Source organism: Schistocerca gregaria, chromosome 5 (assembly GCF_023897955.1).
Source record: "Schistocerca gregaria isolate iqSchGreg1 chromosome 5, iqSchGreg1.2, whole genome shotgun sequence".
Taxonomy (NCBI): domain Eukaryota; kingdom Metazoa; phylum Arthropoda; class Insecta; order Orthoptera; family Acrididae; genus Schistocerca; species Schistocerca gregaria.
In genome coordinates, this window is record NC_064924.1 from 500544363 (window position 1) to 500568638 (window position 24276).

Here is a 24276-nt window from a genome sequence, read left to right on the forward strand (position 1 = left end):
GCACAGGATAGAGTAGCATGGAGAGCTGCATCAAACCAGTCTCAGGACTGAAGACCACAACAACAACAACAACAACAACAACAACAACAACCCACTTGGTGAATCATTAGTTTCTGATAACCAAATAAAAACAACAACAACAACCCACTTGGTGAATCATTAGTTTCTGATAACCAAATAAAAAATTGACTTGGGTTCATAATCGAGTAATGACTTTTGAAAGACAAGATTTTTGCCCGGATTTTTATAGCAAATCTGCTGAGATACAACAAAAGTTTGTAAGTGGATGGAACTTAATATTATTTCCTCCTATGTTTCACAAAATTGTCAATTTTTTAAGCAGAGCATTAGTTTGTTATAGTAGCTAGTCCCTAGTTTCTCATGTATCCCTTGTCCTAGCACCATGGGTCAAATGTCACAAGACTGTTCGAGCAAGGCTGTTACTGTATCATGCACTTCAACGTATCATGAAATTTCAAGCCTATTTTCAAACACAAGTTTTCTTTGATATGCCCTACTCTTCTGGATTGTTCAAAATAAATTTGTGTGTAACCTCAGTAGCCAAAGCCTCATCTTTAAATGTAGGAGACACTAGTTTAATCTCTGAATATAGAATGACACCATATTTTTCAAATGATGAATTTTGGAAAAAAACTCAGCTTATAAGTGGGTAAACATGGTATGGTCATTCTCTGCCATCAATCTCTTGAGAGAGCTATTTACTCCCTTTTGACCATTTCCTGATGTGGATACATTTGACTGACTTAGCAGTGTTCAAAATAAAGCCACTGAAACATATGCTCAGAAAAGCCAGAACGATATTATACAACCAGCTGCCTCTATTTGAACACTGAGACAATGTCCAGAAAGTTTTTGTATGTCCATGTGTGTGATTGGAAGTTTAAAGGACTTTGGCCGTACACTTATGTAGTAAAATGGGAAGACCTACTGCTGTCCCTACAATGTCATTTACTATATGACAACCAGCTTTGGTGCTTCAGAACACCATATTCAGGCCTTAATTGATGCTGAGGGGACTAACTCCAATCGTATGCGTGATTCATAGGTGGCTAACACCTGTGAACTGGGTTTCACAGAGTACCTGTAACAACAACTTTGTCTCTCAAACAACACCCAAAATCACTGTTACAGGTAGCTTGTGAAAAAGGGTTCATAGATGTTAGCCACTGATAAATCGTGTATATGATTGGACTTAACTCCTTCAGTGTCAGTCAAGGCCTGCAGATGGTCTACTGAAGCACTGAAACCCATCGTAAGGATGGCTGTATGTGCTCCATTTTATTACATTGTGTCCAGGAAGATGGATCACATCATGAATGTTCTCCACCAAGCCACTGGTATTCAGAACTACAGTGACTGCCCTTACACTTGGGGAGTGGGGATTGCCACCCTGAAATTGGGGACAGGTGATGGTTCTCTAGAAATTTCAGTTGAGACCAACTGCTGCAAATTTCGTTTCCTTCTAGGTAGTGAAAACCAAATACCACTGAATAATTAAGTAAAGCAAGAAGTGATTGTGACAAGAATGCCTGTTCTCAATAAATCATTCCACCAGCCCATCAGGAGAATTTTAGAAAAGTGTATTAGGTGTTCCCTTAATGCTGTAACGAGAAATGGGTTCCATAGCCAGACCATCAAAGGAGACATGGCAGAGTAGTTTGCTTGAATTATTGCCACTGCCAGCCGTGAACCAGCTTTCTGGCATCATTGAACTAAAACTGAGGGGAGTGTCTGGGACTTCGATTTTAGCAAAGCTGAAATCAAAATTACCCCTTTTTAAATGTGGGAGATGGATTTGGCATTATCTGTCGCATGTACACACTTCTCCTCATGCAGAAACATCGAATTTGCCTTGGTACTTATTACAGTGTTGCCCTCACTGTGTGAGGAAGTCCTGGCAACATATATTCTCCTGCTGTTTTTTGTGGATTATGGCATCCTGGTACCCCTATAATGTAGGTTCAGTCGATATCATTCCACTGTTGGTAACCTGATCTTGCTCTAAGTGGCAGTATGACTAGCTTTCCTGTGCCGAAATCATCCAATACATATTTTCTTCTACAAGTTTTTTTTGGTAGTACTGGGAGGCATAATATCTGTTTACTCACAGTGATTACTCCCTATTTATGGTATTTTTCTCCCTGCATTATTTTGAATATCAGTTTGATAATATCTAATTAAATTATTTAGTGTAAGAGAGCAGTTTCCCCCAACATACGGTTTTGAGTGTATCCATGTTTTTAACACTATTCTATTTTGAGGAGGACTGGTTGCATGTTATGTCACAGTGTAGTCCATTTTGCTTGTGGCCACAGTTTGCTGATGGCCATTAGTCCTTGTGAGCAGCTGGTTGATAGTTATACCAGCTGAACAATGATTGCAGCAGAGCTGGTATATAACATGACTGCTATCACAGGCGGCTCTGCCTCTGATGGGGTGGGATAAGCCAATGACAGGAATGCAATAGGAAGTGCTGGGTGGGTGGATTGGACACTTCTTGCACCTTAATGTTTCACCCGGGTATAAACCCTGTGGCAAGGGGCTGTGGTTGGGAGTGGCATAGGGGTGGGCTAGAAGGTTGTGGTTGGGTGGGCAATGGAACATCACCTTAGGAGGATTGTAAAGGATCTTCCATAGTATGTCCTTAATTTCAGGGTTATGAGGATAGATAATCAAAACCCTGATGAAGGATGTGGTCAGTTGGTGCAACCTGGAATGGCATTAGGTGACAAAGGGGGCGCTTGTCTGCAGCTGCTTCTTGAGGGTGGTGGGAAGAGTAGAGGTGTATGGGGATATGGCAAAGGAAATCTGCCTGCGGACTAGGTCTGGGGACTCTCTCTCTTTGTAAAGGCCTTTGTGAGGCTTTCAGCATACTGGGAAAGGGAGTTCTTGTCACTACAGGTACTCTGTCCCCTTTTGTCATGCTATACTGGAGGGATTTTTTGGTGTGTAAGTGTTGACAGCTGCCGAAGTGCAGGTGCTGTTGGTGGTTGGTGGATTTAATGTGGACAAAGATATGGATAGAGCCATCAAAGAGGATGAGGCAACATCCATGAAGTGGCATGCTGGATCGAGGAAGACGCAATGAAGTGAATGGGAGAGAATGTGTTGAGATTGTGAAGGAATGAGGACAAGATGTCCTGGCCCTGTGTCCACATCATGAACATACCATCAACGGACATGAACCAGAACAGGGGTTTGGGTTTTTTGGGGCCAAGAAAGTTTCTTTTAGACGGCCCATAAATCGGTGTGTTGCCCACCTAACCTCCACAACATCCTAGTCCATCTGTATGGCAACTCCCAACCCCAACCACTTGCCAAAGGGATCATATCCCTGTGGAAGACCGAGATGCAAGACATGTCAAATCCAGCCATCCAGCACTTCCTATTCCATTCCTCTCACTGGCTTATTTTACCTCATCAGAGGCGTGTCCAAGTGTGAAAGCAGCCTTGTTATACACCAGCTGTGCCGCAAACATTGTTCAGCCTTTTATTTTGGTATGACTACAAATTAGGTGTCATGAGAATGAATGGTGTCCACCAAACTACGACTAAGAGCAAAATGGACTATACTGTGGCACAACATGCAGCTGTATATAACATACTTGATTTCAATGACTACTTCACAACCCAGGCTATCAGGATCCTCCCCTCCACCACCAGGTTTTCTGAACTGTGCTGATGGGAGTTATCCTTACAACACGTTCTTCGCTTCTGAAACCATCTCAGTCTTAACTTCTGGTAACTTACTGTCCCCACACTCTGCACAAAACTGTTTCCGGTCCTTCTATCCTGTCACCACCTCATGATTCGCCTCTCCTAACCCTTATTGTGTGCTGCTCTCTGCTGGGGGATTCTCCAGTATTTTCCCCTTCTCTGCTCCTCTCCTTTCCATTCACCATTTTTCCCCATCCTCTCTCTGCCACACAGCTTCTTGATACTGCACCTTTCAGCTCTGTCCTGCCACGTCTAGTCCCTGCATTGTCCACCAGGCATTGCTTATTCCTCTCCTCACATCTGTATCCTGCTATCCCTCACCCTTCCCAGCCGTTTAAGGTTGTTGCTCCTGTTAAACACATTTCTGTTGCAGTCTGGCTGAAATGGCCAGAGTTAACAGTCGCTCGCTCAAGCACAAGCGTGTGCGTGTGCGTGTGCGTGTGCGTGTGCGTGTGTGTGTGTGTGTGTGTGTGTGTGTGTGTGTGTGAGAGAGAGAGAGAGAGAGAGAGAGAGAGAGAGAGAGAGAGAGAGAGAGAGAGAAGTGTTCTTGCTTGTGTGAATGTTTGTGCATTTCTCTTTTCTGAAGAGGACTTTGGTCAAAAGGTTATATGTAACAGTCCTTTCATTGTGCGTGTCTGCAACTCAAAGTGCAATCTTTACAGTGAGTAGCAATCTTTCCTCCTCATAATATTGTTGATATTGCAACCTGGACTTTCCATTTTTTGATCTTTTTTTTTAAAATATTGAAGCTGTAAATAATCTATGGAACTTTGTACAGTGCTCCTTTTGGATTATTTTTCAATTTTTGTACTTCATCTAGCCTTCCAGATCTCACACATCAGTAGCAACTAACATTTAAGAATGTAGAGTAGTGGCCAGAAACAACTGGTTGTAAATTGTAAAGTATGAATCCAGCATTAGGGGGACCATTCCAAAAAATGCTGAGGCTGATCAGAGTAAGGCAACATACTAGGCTTGCAATCCTTTAAAAGTTAGTTACACACAGCTGAATTCACTTTCATTGTATCCTGTCCTTCTCACCTGATGAGGGATGCAGGGTGATTTCCTTGCACACTGTGTGTGCAATTCCTTTCTCTCCAACCAATTACTTTCTTTTTGCTGTGTAACATAAATGAATAAGTGGTTTGCAAAATTGTCAGCTTTTGCATGGTTTGTAAGTGTGATTTTTTGTAGCTTTATTTTATTGTAGTGTCATTATTAACAGTAGCAATACCGACATGTTTTCCATAAATTGTATTAGGGGAGACGAAGAAGTACTTTGTGCCTACCCACAAAAAAACTTTTAAAAAATCATATTTTGTTAAATGTGCTTAACTTTTATTACCAACATCCTTTTAAATAGGTACTGATGTAAAAGTGGGGTACAGAACCTGAAAATATCTGCATTTTCAACTTCTCGTGGCATAATGAATAGTCAATTAAATTTCGAGGATGCAGCTGTGCAAACAGAATTTCCTTCACTGATATTTCGACCGCGTATCGTCCAGCCATCCTCAGGTGCCAAACATGGCCTTATATGCGGGTCACAGATGCTGGTCATTGGTAACGAAATATGTTTACACATGCGCCGCCTGTGTGGCGAAGGCATACAGACATTAGATTCGCGTATCAATGTATGTTCGGCGGCAGTGATACCACAATGACTTCTCTGCAGTTTAATTACACCAATAGCTGGATTCCATGCTTTGTTGAAATTAAAACCATTATCTCTACTTATTAATTTATTAGCTAACCTAATCTCTATAGCTTCCTTGAAGACAGATTCCCAAAAGGAAGAGGTGGATTTTAAAATCTTCACATCACTGTAATTCGTGAAATGCAATGTATTAATACAATGTTCAGCCACAGCTGTTTTGTCTGGCTGTGATAAGCATGTGTATCTTCAATGCTCCACACCTCTCTCATGATCGGTGTATGACCTATGTTTGACTTCTCACAATTTTTGCAAGGAATCTGATCACACCCGCTTTACAAAGCAGTAAATCGTCCTTTACAGATCCGAATAAAGCTGCAATCTTTGTGGGGGCCAGAAGATCACCTTAACACAGTGTTTCTCAAGAATACGACCTATCTTAGATGCAAGAGCACCCATGTAGGTCCAAAACGCACTTGATCTCCCCCATCAAATACCTGCATTCTAGGTTTTGCATTGAATCCTCTATGAATTTGTAGCGGAGAAAATCCATTCACTTTTAAAATGCTTTAGGGGGATGTGAGCTCTTCTTGCAAATTATCTTTATCGGGTATACAGTGTGCCCTATGCACTAAGATATTAAGGACACCTGTGGTCTGTGAAGGGTGATGGCAGCTGCTGGCACATAGATATAGATCTGTGTATGTTGGTTTCCAATATATGGCATGTTCTAATATGCCACCAACTTTACAGAAAACAGCAACATCCAAAAAGGGGAGGCAGCCGTCTTTTTCTATTTCCATAGTAAATCAATACTAGCATGGATAGAATTCAAATGCTCAAGAAATTGAAATAATTCATCCACCCCATGCGACCATACCACAAATGTGTCATCCACATACCTCCAGAAGGCCGTTGGTTTAATACTTGCTGAGTCCAGTGCCTTGTCCTTGAAGTCTTCCATAAATAATATAGCTAGCAGAAGGGAGAGGGCACTTCCCATAGCAAAACCATCAATCTGCTCATAAAATTCACCATTGAACTGAAAATAAGATGATAAAAGCACATCTTCAAATAAGGCCGTAATGGTCTAATCAAAATGTTGACCAATAAGACGTAAATAGTCCTTTAAAGGTACCTTGGTATATACTGATACCATGTCAAAATTAATAAGCACATCCATACTATTTAGCCTGACATTGGTAAGTCCCTGAATAAAATCCATAGAATTACGAATGTGGTGACTACATTTTCCTACCCATGGTTTTAATAAGGAAACTAAATATTTGGCAGAAAAATATGTTGTTGAACTAACAGTGCTCATTACAGGCCTCATAGACAAGTCCTCTAGTCGCTCATCCTTATCCATCTTGTGAACTTTAGGAAGCCCATAAAATCTCGGTGCTACTGCACCTCGCACTTTTAAACTTCTTATGACTTCCTTCAGTAGTGATGAACCATTCAGCAAGGCAGCAGCCCTTATTGTCATTTGTTGGTAGGATCTTTGTTGATCTTCCGGTATGCACCAAAACTAAGTAGACCACATATCTTTTCCTTGGAGACTTACTGAGGCGAAAGAACGGTAGCACTACCTTTATCAGCCCTTGGGATGACTATGTCAGTATCCTCAAGCAGCTTTTGTATCGCAAATCTTTCTTCCTTGGAGACATTACTTCTTTTTGGACAATGTTTTGTAATTGCTCGGCAGCTGTCACATCTGATTTCTTCACCAGACTCCTCTAATGGTGGTCGGACATCATCTTCCATGCCGCTGATGAAAGAGGATATCGGCAAAGTCTTTGGAGTAGGGGCAAAATTTAGCCCTTTACTGAAGACAGATAACATAAACGTAGCTTCATCCAGATCCTTACCCGTCAAATTTATGACATTTAATAAAAAGAGGTAATGGTTTTAATTTGGACAGATCATGGAATCCAGCTCTTGGTGTAATGAAACTGCAGATAAGTTGTCGTCATATCACCACTGTCGAACATACATTGATAAGTGAATCCAATGTCTGTAAACCTTTGCCACAGGTGGTGCATGTACAAGCATATTTCTTTACCGATGACCAGCATCTGTGACCCACATGCGCAGTACCACCGTGGTGTTGCATATAAGGCCGTGCTTAGCATCTTGTTGTTAATCTTGTGACTCACTGTGAGGATGGCCAGACAATACACGGCCAAAATATCAGTGGAGGAAGTTACATTTGCGCGACTGTGTGCCCTAAATTTAATAGACTGAAAATATCTTTTTACCACAATCTTTGCAGTGCTGACACGTTTTCCGTAATGTTTTCACTGAGTGGGGGGTTCTTTATGACCACCAAAAAAAGTAAAAAAAAGTAAAAGCTTCATTAATTTTCACTCACAACAAACCTTTGAAAGTTATATAGATGTGTAAGAAGCATCTTGAACCTGAAAATATGAATATAATAATTGTTGTGTAACTTCGGCCGAACAGACCTTCAAGGCCAAATGGTACCTACGGTCGCTGTGTCATTCTCAGCCCTTAGGCATCACCTGATTTGGATACAGAAGTACATGTGGTCAGCACACTGCTCTCCAGGCCATTGTCAGTTTTCATGGCTGGTACTGCTACTTCTCAATAAAGTAACCCCTCAAGTGGCCTCACGAGGGCTGAGTGCACTTCGCCTGCCAACAGCACTTGGCAGACCTGAATGGTGACCCATCCAAGTGCTATCCAAGCCTGACAGCACTTAACATTCACGGCTAAGACTTCCATTTTGGGGGTAACTTTTACTGAAAACTTTAAAGCAGCTGTGGAATTTAAGAGAAGAAATCATGGAAAACAACAAATATTTTTTTCAAAATTTTAAAATATAAAGTACCAGACTAGATTATGACATTGTCAAAGGGTGGTCACTAAGAAACCCCACCCTCACTCTTGGCACTGAGGGCTAAGTCTTTTTCTTTAATATATGGTTTATATTTACAGATCCCAATGATGTTGAATCACCACGTGCCTCTTTTATTTTGCCGGCCAAGTATGGAGTTAATACTCAGACACCACCAATCAGTCCAAATGAGGAAGATTTATCTCTTGTTTTGGGCACTATGCAGGTATCTGTCTGTTTTCAGGGTTGGAGGTTTTCTAGAAATATTGGTTTATACTTCAGTGTTTTGGTGCCTAGTTAATGTTATGTATGGAAATAAAATTAATTTTCACTATGATAGCTAGAGCATCCACTGAGCATATGTTGATTTATTACTTATCTTGCAAATTCAGTCTGTTGTGCTGTTTATAGCTGTATATTAGAATGGCTTTAACATTTAAATTAAAAATCTATGTGAGCATTATGTTAAAATAATAGTGCTTAGTATGACATTCCATAGATCACATACATCAGAATGAGAGTTTGAGCTCTCTGAAGAACTGTTGAGTGTAATTTCCAATTTTAAAAACTGCATAATTTGGGTGTTTGCAAAAACTGAGATGCCAGCCATCTCAACTGCCACTGTTGGATCATTTTCTTCAACTGTGTTGGCAAATACTTGGTTTTCTTATGTTAACAGTAGGATTTCAACCTCAAAATTAGTTATGAAATGTGATATAATTTAGTTAACACACTGATGACTGTTAGTGGTATAGTCACAGATATGGAAAATCCATGCAGATGTTTAGCTTGCACAACAATGATTGCATCATCTACTCGTAAAATATGAAACTGAAGTAGGCAAGGCTTTTAAAGATAATAACAGAGAATAACTGCATAAATGTGAGTTTAAAAATTTTCTAAACGTTTTGACTTCAGTATTTACTTCTGTGTTTTCGGGAAGTTAGTAATAAAGTGTGACTCCCATGCGGAAAATACCATTCTAGTATAGAGAAATGTCGATCTGAGCCAAACGTAAATTCTCATTTTGTGTGCTGTAGCGATCATGAATATCATTTTTTTCTTTTTTTTCTGTCTACTGTTCTCACATATTACATTTATTTTGAAGAACATAAGAGTTTCTGTGATGTAAATACCCGGTAAAGATGGAATACTAGAGATATGAAACAGTGATTTAAATAACTTTCTATATCTGCATTCAAAAATAACTCTGAAGGCCCTTTTTTGTGATGTGAATATGCTGATAACTGCTTAAGTGTTTCCTCAAAGTGTGGCCTAATATATAACACTTTGAAGACCAGCCACCTGTACCAATTATGCGACTGAACAACTGGCCATTTATGGCATTTTTAAAAAGGTGGGTAGCTAGTTTGTGTGTGTTTTATCACAAAGGCTTACCAAGCGGGAAAGCGCCGATAGACAGGCACAATAAAATAACACACAAACACACACACAAACACACACACAAAATTATGCGCTTTCGCATCCGGCGGTTGCTTCGTCAGGAAAGAGGGAAGGAAAAGGAAAGATGAAAGGATGTGGGTTTTAAGGGAGAGGGTAAGGAGACATTCCAATCCCGAGAGCGGAAAGACTTACCTTAGTACTTGCGCGCACGCGCACACACACGCACACACACACACCCATCCATACATATACAGACACAAGCAGACATATTTAAAGGCAAAGAGTTTGGGCAGAGATGTCAGTCGAGGCGGAAGTGCAGAGGCAAAGATGATGTTGAATGACAGGTGAGGTATGAGTGGCGGCAACTTGAAATTAGCGGAGATTGAGGCCTGGTGGATAACAAGAAGAGAGGATATATTGAAGGGCAAGTTCCCATCTCCGGAGTTCGGATAGGTTGGTGTTGGTGGGAAGTATCCAGATAACCCGGACGGTGTAACACTGTGCCTAGATGTGCTGGCCATCACCAAGGCCTGTTTAGCCACAGGGTGATCCTCATTACCAACAAACACTGTCTGCCTGTGTCCATTCATGCGAATGGACAGTTTGTTGCTGGTCATTCCCACATAGAAAGCTTCACAGTTAGGCAGGTCAGTTGGTAAATCACATGGGTGCTTTCATACGTGGCTCTGCCTTTGATTGTGTACACCTTCCGAGTTACAGGACAGGAGTAGGTGGTGGTGGGAGGGTGCATGGGACAGATTTTACACCGGGGGCGGTTGCAAGGTTAGGAGCCAGAGGGTAGGGAAGGTAGTTTGGGGATTTCATAGGGATGAACCAAGAGGTTACGAAGGTTAGGTGGACGGCGGAAAGACACTCTTGGTGGAGTGGGGAGGATTTCATGAAGGATGGATCTCATTTTGGGGCAGGATTTTAGGAAGTCGTATCCCTGCTGGAGAGCCACATTCAGAGTCTGATCCAGACCCGGGAAGTATCCTGTCACAAGTGGGGCACTTTTGGGGTTCTTCTGTGAGAGGTTCTGGGTTTGAGGGGATGAGGAAGTGGCTCTGGTTATTTACTTCTGTACCAGGTCGGGAGGGTAGTTGCGGGATGCGAAAGCTGTTTTCAGGTTTTTGGTGTAATGGTTCAGGGATTCAGGACTGGAGCAGATTAGTTTGCCACGAAGGCCTAGGCTGTAGGGAACGGAAGGTGTGTACGATCAAAGGCAGAGCCGCTTGTGAAAGCACCCACATGATTTGCCAACTGACCTGCCTACACTGTGACGCTTTCTATGTGGGAATGACCAGCAACAAACTGTCCATTCGCATGAATGGACACAGGCAGACAGTGGTTGTTGGTAATGAGGATCACCCTGTGGCTAAACATGCCTTGGTGCATGGCCAGCACATCTAGGCACAGTGTTACACCGTCCGGGTTATCTGGATACTTCCCACCAACACCAACCTATCCGAACTCCGGAGATGGGAACTTGCCCTTCAATATATCCTCTCTTCTTGTTATCCACCAGGCCTCAATCTCCACTAATTTCAAGTTGCCGCCACTCATACCTCACCTGTCATTCAACATCATCTTTGCCTCTGCACTTCCGCCTCGACTGATATCTCTGCCCAAACTCTTTGCCTTTAAATATGTCTGCTTGTGCCTGTGTGTGTGTGTGTGTGTGTGTGTGTGTGTGTGTGTGTGTGTGTGTGTGTGTGTGCGTGCGTGCGTGCGCCCGCGAGTATATACCTATCCTTTTTTCCCCCTAAGGTAAGTCTTTCTGCTCCCGGGATTGGAATGGCTCCTTACCCTCTCCCTTGAAACCCACATCCTTTCATATTTCCTTCTCCTTCCCTCTTTCCTGACGAAGCAACCGCCGGTTGCAAAACCTCGTAATTGTGTGTGTGTGTTTGTGTGTTATTTTATTGTGCCTGTCTACTGGCACTTTCCCGCTTGGTAAGTCTTGGAATCTTTGTTTTTAATATATTTTTCCCATGTGGAAGTTTCTTTCTTTTTTATTTTATCACAAAGGAAAATACATTTTATAATGACCAGCCCAGATAGCCATGCATTTTAGCATGTGACTTCCAGAATTTAGGGAGTTGTGCTGGCCATCTTGGATGTGGTTTTTAGACAGTTTCCCACATCCAACTGGGTGAATAAGGGGCTGGTATCCACATCCTGAGTGTGTCACACAATTTGCAAACATTTCAAAAACAGCCCACCACTTTCCTATGACTAACGCTAAATGGAAACAGATGGGGTACACAATTTCAGTTTGGAAGGGGGAAGGGGAGGGGGGGGTCAGAAGAGCATCTGGCAATCCACTGCCATTAAAATTGCCAAATCCAGATAAACAAGCTGATCCCCTGAAGCCTGGGGATAAGGCCAGTAAGAAGAAGAATTATACATGCTGTAAAAGAGCCATCATCAAGGTTTGTGTTACATATTTATTTTAATTATCTGACTGTTGACAACCTTAATAATAACAAAAACAGAAAGTAAAATTTTTCAAACAATGGAAAACCATTGATGGAATGTAACAATATTATTAAAAGTAATGTGGTTATTCACCATAGAGCAGAAATGCTGAGTCGCAGGAAGGCACAACAGAAGACTGTCACAACATAAGTTTTCGACCATGAAGGCCTCTCTCTCTCTCTCTCTCTCTCTCTCTCACACACACACACACACACACACACACACACAGACAGAACAGCAGCACCTGACAGCTGAAGCGCCACTGGGCAGGGTAGGATTTGGGGACAGTGAAGTGCTGCTGGAAAGCATGCAAGGATGAGTTGGAGAGAGGCTAGGGCAGCTAGGTGCAGTTGGGAGATTAGACAGAGAGCAGGGAAGAGGTGGGGGGGGGGGGGGGGGAGGGGGGCTTGTGGAAAGGAAAGAAGTAAAGAAGACTGGAGATATTGGTGGAATGATGGCTGTGTAGTGCTGGAATGGGAACAGGGAAGAGACTGGATGGGTGAAAAATGACTAATGAAGATTTAGGCCAGGATGGTTACAGGAACACAGGCTACATTGGAGAGAGAGCAATTAAGAAAAGCTGGTGTTGGTGGGAAGGATCCATACGGGACAGGCTGTGAAGCAGTCATTGAAATTAAGGACGTCATGTTGGGCAGTGTGCTCGGCAACAGGGTGGTCCACTTGTTTCTTGGCTACAGTTTGTCAGTGGCCACTCATGTGCACAGACAGCTTGTCGGTTGTCATGCCCAAATAGTATGCAGCACAGTGATTGCAGTTTCGCTTGTAGATCACATGTTTGATTTCACAGGTAGTCCAGCCTGTGATGGTATAGGTTATGTTTGTGACCGTGTAGGATTAGGTGCTGGTGGTGGTGGTGGGGGGGGGGGGGGGGGGAAGGGGGGGGGGAGTATGTATGGGACAGGCCTTGCATCTAGTTCTAGTACAGGGATATGAGTCACAAGGTGAGAGGTTGGGAGCTGGGGCTGTGTAGGGATAGACTAGTACATGGGATAGGCTCAGTGGATGGTGGAATACCACTGTGGGAGGGGTGGGAAGGATAGTAGGCAGGACATGTCAAATTTCAGGAAACGAAGTGAGGTAGTTGAAACCCTGGCAGAGACTGTAATTCAGTTGCTCCATGCCTTGGTGGCTCAGACTTACGAGGGGAATGCTCCTCTGTGGTCAGAGGGAGACTGGAAAGGTAAGACACTGGAGATTGTTTTTGTACAAGATTGGGAATGACTGCTTGTCACTGCAGATATGATGACCACGGATGGCTAGGCTGTATGGAAGGGACTTCTTGGTATGGGACGGGCAGCAGCTGCCGAAGTAGAGGTATTGCCTGTGGTAAGTAGGAGTGATATGGACAGAGATACTGATGTAGCCATCTTTGAGGTGGAAGTCAACATCTAGGAAGGTGGTTTGTTTGTTTGAGTAGGACCATATGAAACCAATGGGGGTGAAGCTGTTGAGGTTCTGGAAGAATGTTGATACGGTGTCCTCACCTTCTTTCCAAATTGCAAATATGTCATTAATGAATCTGAACCAGTTGAGGGGTTTAGGCTTTTGGGTGTTTAGGTAGGATTCCTTTAGGAGGCCCATGAATAGATTGGCGTAGAATGGTGTCATGTGGAAGCAATGCCTTCAGAGAAGAAGTAATTGTGGGCGAGGATATAGTCGGTCACAGCGACTAGGAAACAGGTGGTTGTTTGCAATCCATCGGGTATTTGGAGAGGTAGTGTTCAAACCAACAATCTGCATCCTAGTCGCCATGACCAACTATATCCTGACCCACAATTACTTCTTCTTTGAAGACATTACCTACAAACAAATATGGGGTATGGCTTTGGGAAACCGCATGGCAACATCACATGACAACCTATTCATGGGCCATCTGGAGGAATCCTTCCTAAACACCCAGAATCATAAACCCCTCACCTGGTCCAGATTCATTGATGGTGTCTTTGTGACCTGGATCGAGGGTGAGAACACTCTATCCACATTCTTCTAGAACCTCAACAGCTTCACCCCCATTTGCTTCACCTGGTCCTACCCAACCCAACAAACCATCTTCTTAGATGTTGACCTTCACCTCAAAGACCACTAAATCAGCACATCTGTCCATATCAACCATACTAACCACATGCAATACATCCACTTTGACAGCTGCCAATCATTCCATACCAAGAAGTCCCTTCCACACAACCTGGTCGCACATCTGCAGTGACAAGCGGTTCCTCTTGAAATATACCAGGGATCTCACTGTGGCCTTCACAGACCGTAATTATCCTCCCAGTCATGTACAAAAACAAATCTCCAGGGTCTTACCTTTCCAATCTCCCACAACCTCACAAAGTCTCAGCATCTGGCCACTGAGGAGCATTCCCCTCATAATTCAGTTACACCCACAACTGGAGCAACTGAATTTCATTCTCCGCCTGGTTTATGATTACCTCTCGTGCCCTGAAATGAGAAATGTCCTGTCCACTATCCTTCCCAACCCGCCCACAGTGGTATTCTGCCATCCTCCACCACCACCAACACCAACACACCAGCCTTTTCCCACATCACGTGGGTTCGGCATTGCTCTGCTGGATCCTTCTCTTCCATAAATGCCTATCCAGTGCTTCTTCTCTGAGCCATCCTTTCTCCCGTAGTTTCCTCGCTAACTTGTCTTTCCATCTCAGCTTCGGTCTTCCTCTTCTCCTTGATCCTTCGATTTCTAGGTCTTCAATTCTTCTCTCCACGTATTACTCCCCTCTTCCTGGGCATGTCCATACCATCTTAGCCTACTTTCTTGGATCTTCTTCCCTCTGGGTCCCACTTTCACTGTTCCCCTGATGTACTCATTCCTTAGTCTATCCTTTCGTGTCATCCAACTCATCCACTTTAACATTCTCATTTCTGCCACTTCCATCTTTTTTTCTTGGGGTTTTGTAGTTGGCCAAGTTTCTGCACTATACAGCATTGCAGGCCTCACCACAGACTTGTAAAGCTTTCCTTTCATTCTGCAGCTAACCTTCTTATCACATAGTACTCCGCTCAGTTTCATCCAGTTTATTCATTCGCTATTTATCTTGTGCTGTATGTTGGCCTCCAGTCCTCCATTACTTTGCATTTAAGAGCCTAGGTATTTAAATTTCTTGACCAGCGACAGTTGTTCTCCTTGCAGGTTAATTATATAGATCTTTGGCATTCTTGGTACACATACACACTGTTTTCACCCTGCTAATTCTCATTCCTCTTTCCTCTAGAGCTTTTCTCTATATTCAAGCTTGTCTTAAAGTGCCTCCTGGGTGAGTTTACAGATTACATCATCTTTGACAAACATCATGCTCCAAGGTGCCTCTTTTTTCACATTTTTGATTAGTACACCCATGACAAGGTCAAAGAGGTATGGGCTGAGAGCAGATCCCTGATTGTCCTACTCACACTAGAAATGCCTTTGTTTCACCTGCACTGCTCCTGACTTACGTCCTTGCACCTTCGTACATGTCTTCCACCACCCTGATATATTTTTCTGGCTGGCATTTACTTCTCAGACATCTCCAAACATCTTGGTCTCAGTACTCTGTCATATGCCTTCTCAAGATCGATAAAGACCATATGCAGTTCAGCTTGTACTTCTCTGTGCCTCTCCATCAGTTGCCTTAGTGCAAATATTGCATCGGTTGTTCCTCTTCCCGGCATAAATCCAAGCTGTTCTTCACATACTTCAGTTTCTAGATGCAACCTCTTCTTAATTATCCTTTCCCAGATCTTCATTGTGTGGGACATCTGTTTTATCCCTCTATAACTGCTACAATTTTGGAGATCCCTTTCCCCCTTATGTATCGGAACAAGTACTGCTTCTCCACGCATGCAGCAATCTTTATCCTTTCCAGATCTTCTGCATTAGTCCCCAGGTAATATCAGTTCCCTATTCTCACAGAATTTTCCATGCTTATATTGGGATTTGATCTTCCCCTAGGACCTTCCCATTTTTCATTTTCTTCATTGTGTGTTCGACTTTTTCCCTACTTATACTTTTATATCTCCATCCTCATACTTCTCTCGTACATTTTCTTCTTTCAATAGCCTATCAAAGTATTCCCACAACCTATTCAGGATTTTCACAAGATTGTGTAATACTGCACCTGATTCATCCTTTATCTGCCTCATTGATGTTATGTCCTTAGTCACCTTACCTCTTGCTTTAGCAATCTGTAGGAGTTGCATGTCATCCTGTCTTCTTTCTAGCTCTTCATACACCTCTTCCATTGCCTTAGCCGTTTCTTTTGCCACTGCTCTTTTTGCCATCTTTTTTGCAGTCTTGAAGGCCATTCTGCCATCCACCGAACCTATACAATATACTTGTTCATCCCTACACAACCCCAGCTCCCAACCAATTGCCTTGTGACTCATATCCCTGTAATAGTCCTAGATGCAAGACCTGTCCCATACATACTCTCACTACCACCTACTCCAGTCCAGTCACAAACATAAACTATCCCATCAAAGGCAGGGCTACCTGTGAAATCAGCCATGTGATCTACAAACTAAGCTGCAACCACTGTGCTGCATTCTATGTGGGCATGACAACCAACAAGCTGTCTGTGCGCATAAGTGGCCACCGACAAACTGTAGCCAAGAAAGAAGTGGACCATCCTGTTGCTGAGCACACTGCCCAAAATGATGTCCTTCATTTCAATGAATACTTCATAGCCTGTCCTGTATGGATCCTTCCCACCAACACCAGCTTTTCTTAATTGCGCAGATGGGAACACTCTCTTTCCAATATAACCTGTGTTCTTGTAACAACTATCCTGGCCTAAACTTTCATTAGTCATTTTTTCAACCATACAGTGCTTTCCCTGTTCCCTTTCCAGCACTATACAGTCATCATTCCACCAATGCACCCAATCTCTTTCCTGCTTTCCTTTTCTGCAAATACCCCCCCTCTTTCCCTCCTGTACCTCTCCACCACCCTCCGTCTAATGTCCCAACTGCATTTAGCTGCCCTAGCCTCTCTCAAACTCATCCTTGTGTGCTTCACAGAAGCACTTCACTGTCCCCAAACCCTACCCTGCTATCCCTTCCCATCCCAGCTTCCTCCTTACCTCCACCCAGTTGCCACTCCTATCATGCACTGCTGCTGTTGCTTACAGTGTGGCTTCAGCTGCCAGAGACTGTAGTCATGTGTGACTGAGTTGTGTGACTGAGTTGTGTGTGTGTGTGTGTGTGTGTGTGTGTGTGTGTGTGTGTGTGTGAGAGAGAGAGAGAGTGCGCGCGCTCGCGCGTGCGTGCGTGTGTGTGCGCGTGTGCGTGTGTGTGTGTGCGCGCGCGCTCGCGCGTTTTTTTGTCTATCTGTTTTTCACAAAGGCCTTGATAGCCAAAGGCTTACATTGCAACAGTCTCTTTGTTGTGCCTATCTGTGATTCACGATCTCCGCCATATGGTGAATTGCAACTTTCCTTTTCATAATAAAGTAAAATGTTTGTTACAAAACAAATATTTTTTCAGTTTATGCTTAATTTCACAGGTAACTGCCTCAAATGTGAAACACTTTGAAGCATTCTGGCATGCAGAGTGGTATGTTACAGCCATGACACTGCCTGCATTGGCTGTTAAATCCTCGGAGTCTCAGCAATCTGAGTCTTGTCGAACAGCTGTAAATTGATTTCTAGAAAGTGTGCAAATGAAGTATATTATATAGATTTCCAGGTACCGTGGCTTTTTTCACATTCATTACCACCAAAAACACTGTGATGATCAGATCTGGGTGTGTATCAAATGACTTGACATGTTCGAAACAGGCACTGAGGTCACACGTGTTGTGTTGTAGAGCATGTTCTGCAACAGCATATCGTGTGTTGCCAGTATACACCCTCTGTCTCTGTCTTTTCAGTCAGGTTCATCATCAGATTCCTCTGCAAAAAAGACGAGACAAAGGCAAATAAGTTGTATGATACCCAAAACATCATCAGAAATATCACTTGCAGGAATAGTAGCAAGGCAAAACTGTATTAGGTAGTGGCTATTTTCATTGATGTATTAGTTAAGATTTTGAAATATTTGAGCACTTACCACCTACATACTACTTAGAAAATGTACAGAAATTGAAAAATAAGTAAAATAAAAAAATGATTATTTGTAGAGGTATAATAAAGCAGATGGGAGATTCCAGCTAGCTCTCTTTCAGCACCATCAGGTCATTTCCTTCCTCCCTGATGTGCCACTAGATTGATATGTCTTTTCCAAACCAACTTTGTACACTCTTGTTGGACATTTTCCCTTCTGAGTGGCTGGGACCTTTTTTTTTGCCCCCCTGGGAAGTGTCGTCCTACAAGTCTGTTGATGCAGAAAAACTTTCTTGCATCAACACTGAACTTTTCCCTTTTTTATTTTTTTTAAAAAAAGTCTATACACTTCACCATGGATTGAGGAAAGAAGGTTAGAGATACATCCAGATAGATAGAATACTCATCACCTGTTGCTCTTTCCCTACGTTTATCAAAAAAGCTCTGGCGTAGTGGGCTGAGGGCTGATGGTCAGCAAAAGTCCAGCCTCATTTAGCATCAGTTGGTTTATTTTGAGAACTTAGCTGCCTCTTTCTTGGATGTGTATATGACTGTATTGCAGAGGACATACTTGGTTGACTAAACAAAGTCTGAACAACTTCAGGCTCATCATCAGATTCCTCTGCAGAAAAGTTGAGACAAAGACCCATAAGTCAGTTGATAACAAAAACACTACCAAAAATGTCAGTTGTTTAGAAACCAAATCCAAGCATCAGCATGTAAACCATATCCTGTCCTTAATAATAGCAGAACCAGCCTTTGTTAAAATTTTATTTACGGAAGATGAGTGTACTATCCTGCCAAATTTTTGAATTATGCCATGATTATAGTACCGTAATCAAAAGCTGAAAGAGCTTGATAATCTTACTCTCAAATATAACAACTTATCCAAACTTTGAACACTTAAAACCTTGTGCTTGCAGAAAAGGTACTTGATTTGCATCTTCATGTTTTTGCAGTGCAAAGAATGAGCCATTAAATTTCAGGCATGCAACTTAGGAAACCCTATTTCTTTTTCAAATATTTCATCTGTATACCCTTCAGCCATCTTGTGAATGAGTCAGGAAACTGAAGCTGCAGCACTCACTCCATCTGTTCAAACATGCAGACTTTGACAACAAAGAACTATTCATAAATTATACTTGTGACTACATGGTTATCCTTACTGGGATACTGATATATCACTGTGGGCTGTACTTTCAGAAACATCTTCTCAAGTTTACTAAAGCAAACTCCAGATTACTTGTTTTGTCCAGGTTGAAACTGCTATCTCTATTAATTAAATTCTATTCCAAATGAATTGCCATAGTTTCTTTCACTACTGAGTACCAAAAAAGATTTTGATTCTGCAGTGCTGATCATAAAGAAACATTAGTATCCCAAAAAGTTGGAAATTATGGATTAAACAAAACACAAATTCTACAAAAAAATTTATTTGATAAAGCATTCCACATTCACCATTTTATGTTAATTTAACAGCTTCAGATGTTTGCTTCCAAGACATCACTCCATTTCTCAGAATATTTTTTTTTTCGTGGAGCGGTCGTGGAAACTCTGCCTCACAGTCTGTTCTGCTGTGCCACAGTAGTGTTCAAGGCTAACAATGACACCCCATTTGTGTAGGATAGCTTTAGTTCTGATATGGCCAGTTCAAAACCTGTTTTGTTGGCACCAGATCTTGCTTGTTGGTTCAGACCATGACGCTGATGTAGTGGGGTGTTCATAACCATTACAGTGTAAATGTTTGAAATACTTTCATCTCTCTTTACATGCTTGCTCCAGCAGAACTGGTTGACCCTGCACCAGTAGATCATATCCTCACACAGATATTTGTGGCTTCAGGTTGGAGCATGGATTGTTATCAAGTATCCAATTGATTTGCTTTTTCATGTTTTTGTGGCACGAAGAATACTCCATTAAATTTTGAGAATACAGCTGCAGAAATTCTATTTCTTCTTAAGATATTTCAGCTGTATACAATTCAGTCATCTTCTGAGTGAGCTAATATAATGTCATCCTAGAGACGATGTTTACTAAATCAGTCAAGAAGGCTAGGAAGAGCAGGTAAGCAGTTGTTACATATCACTTAGACAATGAATTGACATAGAGGAATTATGGATAAAGTTTAAATGCATTGTAAATCATGTTCTGGAGAAGTATATGCATAGTAAGTGGACTTAAAGATGGGACTGACCAACTGTGGTGTAAGAATGAAATTCGAAAAATGCTGAGGAAGCAATGGCTGTTGCACTCTTGGTTCAAAAGGGAACACACAAATGAAGACAGGCAAAAGTCAGTAGAGAATGCCAGTCATACGCAAAATTGCTAAGCGAGTCTAAGGCTTCTATCCAGTCACCCATTGACCATTCTTGTGTGGCAGTGGAAGATAGCAAAAGGAAAGCTGAAGTTTTATATTTTGCATGTAAGAAATCATTCATGCAGGAGAATTGTACAAACACAATGTTGTTTTACCGTTTCACTGTCTCCCATATGGCCAATCTAGCTGGCATTGACACCTTACTTAGTTTTCATTTATCACACATCTGTTGCCCACAGCAAAATTCCAAATGACTGGAAAAAATGCAGATGACTCCTATACATAAGAAGTGTAAACAAATGACTCAAAATTAAAGACCAATATCCTTAACATTGGTTTGCTGTAGAATACTATAGCATATTCTCAGTTCAAATATAATAAATTTTCTTGAGACAGAAAAGCTTCTATACATAAATCAGCTTGGTTTTAGAAAGCATTGCTCGTGTAAAACTCAACTTGCCCTTTTTTTATATAATGTGCTGCGAACTATGGATGGAGGGCAACAGGCCATTTGTGTATTCCTAGAGTACCGAAAAGCATATGACATAGTGCCCAACTGCAGGCTGTTAACCAAGGTAAGTAGATTCCCCAAGTATGTGAGTGGTTCAAGAACCCAGTATGTTGTCCTTGATTGCCAGTGTTCAGTGTACATCTGAGACAAGGGGACAAGACATCGAAGCTATTCAGAGGTGGGCAGTTAGATATGTTACTAATAGGTTCAAAAAATGCATAAGTATTACAGACATGCTTTGAGAACTTAAATGTGAATCCTTGGAGGGAAGGTAACATTCTTTTTGAGGAACACTACTGAGAAAGTTTAGAGAACTGACATTTAAATGATTCTGCTGCCACCAACATACATTTCACATAAGGACCATCAAGATAAGAGAAATTAGGACTCACGTAGAGACATACAGACAGTTGCTTTTTCCCTGTCTGTTTGTGAGTGGAAAAGATAGGGGAATGAATAGTAGTGGTACACTGTACACTTTGCCATGCATAGTACAGTCGTTTATGGAGAGTGTATGTTGATGTAGATTTAGATGTAGACTTACTCTTGGGAGTAAGGGAGCATGAAGATTGTTCCAGTGTTTAATTGTGATCTGCTGTCTTCTAAGGTCTGGCAGAACAGTGTTCAGATGCAATGGAGTGAAGGTGGAAATGTATGTTTCAGTGTTCACCAAAAAATTCTACAAAAAAATTACTTGATAAGGCATTCTGTATTCACCATGCATTGAGTCATTCTGATGGACATATATTTTGTTAGTGTGCACCTGCTCCTACACGATACATGTACACAATACCGTGCAGCTGAGCACACTAGGGATTGCACAGCATTGAATATGATATCATTGCACTCACCAGGATTTTCTTGTCAGTTTCCTTATTATATTGTTTCTGGTCTTCAGTTTTGCCCAGTCAGCTGCAAGCCTTTTTTGTGTTCTAAAGCACAGTTAAGCATGATGCCAATGTACTTTGGGTGTTTGCTGTGTTTGTTTGTTGCTAAGTGAAACATTAAGCTTATTATGTGCTAGGTGATTTCTGAGGTGAAATGGGCAGTCAGCTGGGTTTGACACAGTTGCCACTTCTTATAATATGTACTCAGCTGTTGCAAGCCACTGTCAGAACATGTTCTCCTTCGCATCATCAGCATAGTATAATTTCTGCGAGGCTTTACAGGCATGTCAGAAGTATAAGGCACTTTATTGATGAAGGCTGTGGCTGAAAGCTATGTGTGAGTGTCTTATAATTGTGCCTGTCTGCCAATTGATGTTGTAAGATTTGGGTAACTGACACGTTCTTCATGATGTGTAATGACTCTCAGTGTTACCGATTCACATGCACACTATTTATTTGTACACATTATATGGACAGATACAACTGCTCACACTGCCGAAGGTCCAGAGATACTGTTTTTGCAGTGATGGAAATCCATAGAGCTTGTGTCCTCACAACGTGGCTTTTTGCAGTAAATAGCAATCTGTCTTTTCCTACATTGTTGATATTCTTTAATAAAGGGTACAGATAAAATGAGGTACTCAGTAGCGCACTGTCTGTTCTCTTATAACATTACTGTCTGTGTAACTTGGAATGTTGAACTTAGTTTCTGAATCTTGTAATCGTCAAGCTGTAAGTTATATAAATCAAACACAGAGAATTTTGTCGTTGGTAGCAATTTAATAAGAGAAACTGGGGCCAGAAAGTGAAAATATTTCATTTTTGTAAATGAGTGCATGAAAAAGATGATGCTATGATTTTCCTTTATTATAGTACTTTCTAAAGTAGCTGCAGCCCACAGTTAGCTTACCATAAAATTATTTTGGTAATTTTTAATGAACTATATAAAGAAATAATGTTTTCCCTTCAGGAAACATTATTTACGATTAATATCAGACTTTTTAAATTAAAATGAATGCAGCTTCTATTAGATATGATCACTGAATTGAAATCCCACACAAAATTGTGCTTAAAAAGTTTGCAAACCCAACAGAAAGCCTCTGTACTTAAATAATTCACCTTGACCAAAAATGAACACTTTCAGTATTACTTTCAATGAAACGGATTGCAAAATGATGTTGTCTATACTCAAGAAAACATTTGCGATTTTTTAATGATAACCAGTTAATACACAAACTCACCGTCTGAATATATATAAAATAGAAAGAAACTTCCACATGGGAAAAATATATTAAAAACAAAGATTCCAAGACTTACCAAGCGGGAAAGCGCCGGCAGACAGGCACATGAACAAAACACACACACAGAATTACGAGCTTTCGCAACTGGCAGTTGCTTCGTCAGGAAAGAGGGAAGGAGAGGGAAAAATGAAAGGATGTGGGTTTTAAGGGAGAGGGTAAGGGGTCATTCCAATCCCGGGAGCGGAAAGACTTCCCTTAGGGGAAAAAAAGGACAGGTGTACACTCGCGCACACACACACACACACACACACACACACACACACACACACACACACACATATCCATCCGCACATACACAGACACAAGCAGACCAGTAAACACTTAAATTTTCCCCAAAAATCTCACTGCTGTCAATTGCAGGCTTCAACCATCTTACTTTACGTAGTATATGTGAGCTTTACTGGTTTTCAGAAGCACTTCAAACTCTGGCTCTTTGTTGCAAATGCTCTGACAGCTAACCACTAGGATTTTGATACGCTCATCTGTGGAAGACATTTCTTTTTGATCTTACACTAATACTTCTGGGCTTCCTACAACTGTTGTTATCTAGCTTGGATGGAGAACCATCTAATTTAAAGGACCTGCGTGTGTACCCCACACACAGTGAGCTACCTTGGTAGCTGCCTCTTACGTGTAGTACACATCTGACCCATTAAGGAGGACGCAACAGTTCTCAACCCTAAGGCGCAATTCCAGGAAGTCTTAGCCTAGCTTGTCACAGAACTTACAGTAGGTCCCAGGGAAGGCCAGATGAATGTACCATATAGCACCGGTCTGCATCTGTGGTGCGGAGCATGTTTCAAGCAGCCATTTGCTTGGATGGCGGCATACCTGGAAATTACCATTGGCGTGGTGTAACATGAAACATCATTGATCTGATCAGATGGCATGTTTACATTGATCCACTGTCCAGTCTCAATTATCCATGTCCAGGGCAATTGTAATTGATGATGACATCATATCAACATGGAAATATGTAGTGGCCATCTGCTACAAAGCCCCATGTTTAATACTGTTCCTGCACCAGCATTGTATTGTGTCATCAGATCTGCCACAGATTGCTGTCT

General features: G+C 41.8%; 1 protein-coding gene across 1 annotated transcript in view; it reads left to right on the forward strand.

Annotated features, from left to right (window-relative positions):
* LOC126272137 (guanine nucleotide exchange factor subunit Rich) overlaps nt 1–24276 on the forward strand; it is a 274952-nt gene that overhangs the window by 172628 nt on the left and 78048 nt on the right. Inside the window, exon 17 of the mRNA XM_049974745.1 lies at nt 8354–8478. Within this exon, the coding sequence (XP_049830702.1) occupies nt 8354–8478 (125 nt within the window). The remainder of the gene's footprint in view (nt 1–8353; nt 8479–24276) is intronic.